This window comes from Acartia tonsa, chromosome 5, assembly GCF_053477335.1.
Source record: "Acartia tonsa isolate MP-2025a chromosome 5, ASM5347733v1, whole genome shotgun sequence".
In the NCBI taxonomy this organism is placed as follows: domain Eukaryota; kingdom Metazoa; phylum Arthropoda; class Copepoda; order Calanoida; family Acartiidae; genus Acartia; species Acartia tonsa.
The window spans coordinates 5013985-5018471 of NC_137264.1; the positions used below are offsets into that span (position 1 = coordinate 5013985).

Sequence of the window (4487 nt, forward strand, 5' to 3'; positions counted from 1 at the left end):
TATACTGATTCCTGGGACAACAAAGTACAATATTATAAGCGAAGCAACTCTATAATCAAGTCCTAAAAATGCAAGAATGTCCTTAAACATTTCCCTGCATCAAGCAATTTTGCAACAAATTTAATTACAATTTTGCTTCGACTCTTAAACATTTATATTCTGTTTATTCCGTTCTGACACTATACAAGTGTTTATGCCCTTTTGTCCTACTGTTTCAGAGCTTCGCTTTTATGGATGTTGTTACAGACCAGTAGTTATTTTCCCTGATGAGTAGAGTCCAATCGGTTCAGTGGTTACTGAGATCTTAAGCTTCAGACAGAGGGATACACAGACGGACTGACAGACAGACATCGTTCTTCTTTGTATAAGAGATATGATTATTCTAAATAATCTAATGATGATAATGATCTTGTTATCCAAGTTTTATTAAGTAGTAATAACATCAAATAAACAAAAATTTTATATATTGCAGAAAACTAAAAAGAACAATAACAATAAACAAAAACTCAACAATAAAGTTAATACGAAACCAACATAATTTTATGAAATTTGTCAAGAATTATAAATGATGAAACCATGCTGGCTTGCATCAACTGTATATCTTATCCACAGAATACTGCAGCTCCAGATGGTGTGCACAGAGTGAAGGAAATTGTGTAGGTAGCTGAAAATAAAAAAAAATAATTAAAGATTATTTGTGTAATAACCTTTATAAATTGATTAATTCAAAGTAACAATCAATGGTCTAAATATTAATGATGATGATATTTTATTCATGGGAAAAGACAGATGCTGTATTGGGTATATTTCCATAAATACAGGTAGACACTTTCCCAGTTCAGCAATGAGAATAGAGATAATCTAGAGACATACTCTCTAAATCAGCCAATAGGTGATCTGTGGAGGTACTTACATACCAGAGATGTCATTGGTTGAAATTGTGTGAAGATAAATTATGCTGCCAAACACCAAAAAATTAAATAAAACTGTGGGTTTTTTTATGTCAACATCTAAAAATCATCACAACTTTATTTAGTGTGCTAAACTTGTCATCATGTGCCCCGAAATAATATTTTGCTGACTTTGGCAGTTTCCATCGCTTGGAACTCGACTCTCCCTTATATGTTAGAAGTACAACCACTGAACTCCTACCCCTCCCCCTTTTAATACCCTTAAATCAGAAATTTAACTGAAATTGTATCAAATATTTTAATATTATTTTGTTTATCCACTATTATACATACAATTAGCTGTATTATATTGTATTAACTGAAAGAATAAACTCACCAGTATAACTTGAAGAGGTTGAAGTAGATGTAGATGTAGAAGTAGATGTTGTGGTCATGTAGTAAAAGAAGAATTTTCCCTTTCTCTCTGAAGTTTTAAGTTCACTTCCCTCTGAGGAGTTAATTTCTGTATCCTTAGCAACAACTCTTTCGCTGAAATTTTTAAATAGGTGTATAATATTTAAAATGAATGTGTCCTAACTTTTGTGATTTTATTTTAACCTATTCGTGACAAGCTTCCAACGTTCAAAGTTTTGATTCAACGGGGTTCAACAAATTAGATTTTTTCAATAATTACTAAACAGAAATTAAACAGTAAGGTGTCAAATTAATATTTTTGTTCATAATGGCAATTTTCTTCTTTTTTGTTGCGTTTTAGTACCTTAAAACCAACTTAATTTTTTAAAACTTAAATTACTTCAAAAATAAGAGGTCTACAAAAAAAACGATTGCATATATAAATTACATGTATCATTTTACATCTACTACTTACTAAAAGCACCGACTAGTTTTTTTAAATCATAAAAAGGTTTGGACACGTTCTTTTAGATTATTTAATCAGTGCAAAATAATATTCATCAAAATGTATATAGGAGTTGTTATAATATTCTTTGATTATATTTTTTGTGATTGACTAGAATGTACAAGGTTGAAACTGATACAATTACACTAACATAATGGATGTAGAATATTACGACAGGGGAAATATTATCATCAATTTAGGTTGCTAACATGTACATCATTTATTGATAAGTTCATTGAGGTAAGGGATTTACTTTATCAGAGAACGCGAAAATCTGGTGTAGCATCCAAATAATAATAGATCCATTACTAACCTAATGATTTCAGACTCATCATCCAAAAGCAGAGACCTCTTCTTTTTCTTTCCACAGTTCTTTTTGGTTGTGTTATTGTCATTTACGCTAAAATACACAGTTGAAACGGTGAAATGTAATAATCAAATTATTCAATTATATTTATATCCATGTTAATATTACTCTTAGAAATAGTGCCCAATAATTTGTAATATCTTATTTAGTTTCAAAGTTAATCAATATGTTACTCTTTTTACTTTCAAATGATTTCATTTTGTTTAGCCACCACTAGATAAAGTTGAACAATAGGTTAGGTCATAATGTCCTCTATCTAGATTTAAAGCTACTTTATGATTTCTGCCAATTTATCTAATATTAGCATGATGTTAGAGTGCTCAAGACAGAATTTACTAACTAGTATCATGATGTTAGAGTGCTCATGACTGGATGACTTACTAGTAGCATGAAATTCGAGTGCTCATGACAGAATTGACTTACTAATAGCATGATGTTAGAGTGCTCATGACAGAATTTACTAACTAGTATCATGATGTTAGAGTGCTCATGACTGAATTGACTTACTAGTAGCATGAAATTCGAGTGCTCATGACAGAATTGACTTACTAATAGCATGATGTTAGAGTGCTCATGACAGAATTTACTTACTAGTATCATGATGTTAGAGTGCTCATGACTGAATTGACTTACTAGTAGCATGAAATTCGAGTGCTCATGACAGAATTGACTTACTAATAGCATGATGTTAGAGTGCTCATGACAGAATTTACTAACTAGTATCATGATGTTAGAGTGCTCATGACTGAATTGACTTACTAGTAGCATGAAATGCGAGTGCTCATGACAGAATTGACTTACTAATAGCATGATGTTAGAGTGCTCATGACAGAATTTACTTACTAGTATCATGATGTTAGAGTGCTCATGACTGAATTGACTTACTAGTAGCATGATGTTAGAGTGCTCGTGACTGAATTGACTTACTAGTAGGATGACATTCGAGTGCTCATGGCAGAATTGACTTACTAGTAGCATGAAATTCGAGTGCTCATGACATAATTTATTTAATAGTATCATTATATTAGAGTGCTCATGACAGAATTTACTTACTAGTAACATGATTTTAGAGTGCTCAAGATAGAATTGACTTACTAGTAACATGATGTTAGAGTGCTCATTACAGAAGTTGTTGTGGTAACAGTTGTTGCTGTTGTAGATGATACAAGGAAAAGTTTTGGGTCTCTAAAAAAAATTATAATTTTTTGAAGCTAGTAAAAGTGGCTGACTCAGATTATGACGTCAAAAAAATTAACCAATGAGAGGCCAGTATACACTGTAATTGACCAATGGTAAAATTTTAGTGGCCTATTATTGGTTATTTTTTTTGCGTCATAATCGGAGTCAGCCACTTTTACTAGCTTCTAATTTTGTTCTGTTTCTTCCTACTCCATTATCTCTTTGTTAGATTTATCATTTTTCTATTTTACAATCAAATATTTAGAATATCAAAGAAAGAATAACCTTATCTTAATAGACCAAAAAAATAGTTATCGCATCGCCCCAAGGTAGCGAAGGCACGGGCTAAAAAACTGTTTTTTTATTCTTAAATTTGTAGAAAACTAGATATAATATGATGCTTAACAAAAAATTTCAGTATAGCTGAGAACCGGTTCTAAAAGTTTACTTTTTGGGAAGAATGAATTTGTAAATTATAGCAAATTACCTACATTCTATATTTTTAAATTTCTGTAATTTCAAAGAATTTTCTTTGTTTACCTTTTTTGAGCTTGTGCTGAAATAACCAATATCAAGCAGAGAACTGCTGTCCTCAATATGGGGCCTTGCATATTTTCTAAAATTATAACAAAATCATATTTATATAATCAATTTATAATATGCTCTTTAATTTTAACCTTGTCTTTAATTTGAATATTTGAATTTGTCTATAGTCGATTTTTTTTAAAATTAGATTGAGTACTTAACATTTGTGAAATTTAAATATGATTTAATAATATTTTTGTTTAACTTTACCATTACCAAAAAAAAAGAATTATCTAGACGTTTGTATTTTGAAAATTATACCAAAATAGTCCAACATGTAAATATTCACTAAGCTAATTTTTTAAAGACTTCTTGTTTTCACATATAATAGGTTCGGATGACTATGAAATAAAAAATGTCATGTTGTTACAACGCTTTTATGTTAATATCATAAATATTGTATATTCACAAAATAACATCAAAAACTTTTATAGAAAAGTAAAACTACAACATTTAGATGAAACTGAATATATTTGTAAAGATATGAGCAAATATTAACTATGAAAATATAAAATGTAGTGTGCAGATCTTGTAAACTTTCCATTGT

General features: G+C 30.0%; 1 protein-coding gene across 1 annotated transcript; it reads right to left on the reverse strand.

The window, feature by feature from the left end:
- Positions 1 to 407: 407 nt before the first annotated feature.
- LOC145318576 (uncharacterized) lies at positions 408 to 4015 on the reverse strand. Its single transcript, XM_080159947.1, has 5 exons — positions 3896 to 4015; positions 3272 to 3361; positions 2123 to 2209; positions 1288 to 1439; positions 408 to 664 (listed from the first exon to the last, which is right to left on the reverse strand). Exons 1-5 carry the CDS (start codon positions 3964 to 3966, stop codon positions 603 to 605), a joined length of 462 nt encoding a protein of 153 aa, XP_080016073.1. The 5' UTR covers positions 3967 to 4015; the 3' UTR covers positions 408 to 602.
- Between the last annotated feature and the right edge of the window lie 472 nt (positions 4016 to 4487).

Bases quoted from the DNA above. Each gene is read 5' to 3' on its own strand.
- LOC145318576 (XM_080159947.1), bottom strand. From the start codon at position 3,966: ATGCAAGGCCCCATATTGAGGACAGCAGTTCTCTGCTTGATATTGGTT. The intron at 3,362-3,895 runs GTAAACAAAGAA...AATTTTTTTTAG, and splicing joins TCAGCACAAGCTCAAAAAAG to AGACCCAAAACTTTTCCTTG. The intron at 1,440-2,122 runs GTTAGTAATGGA...TAAAAATTTCAG, and splicing joins GATGAGTCTGAAATCATTAG to CGAAAGAGTTGTTGCTAAGG.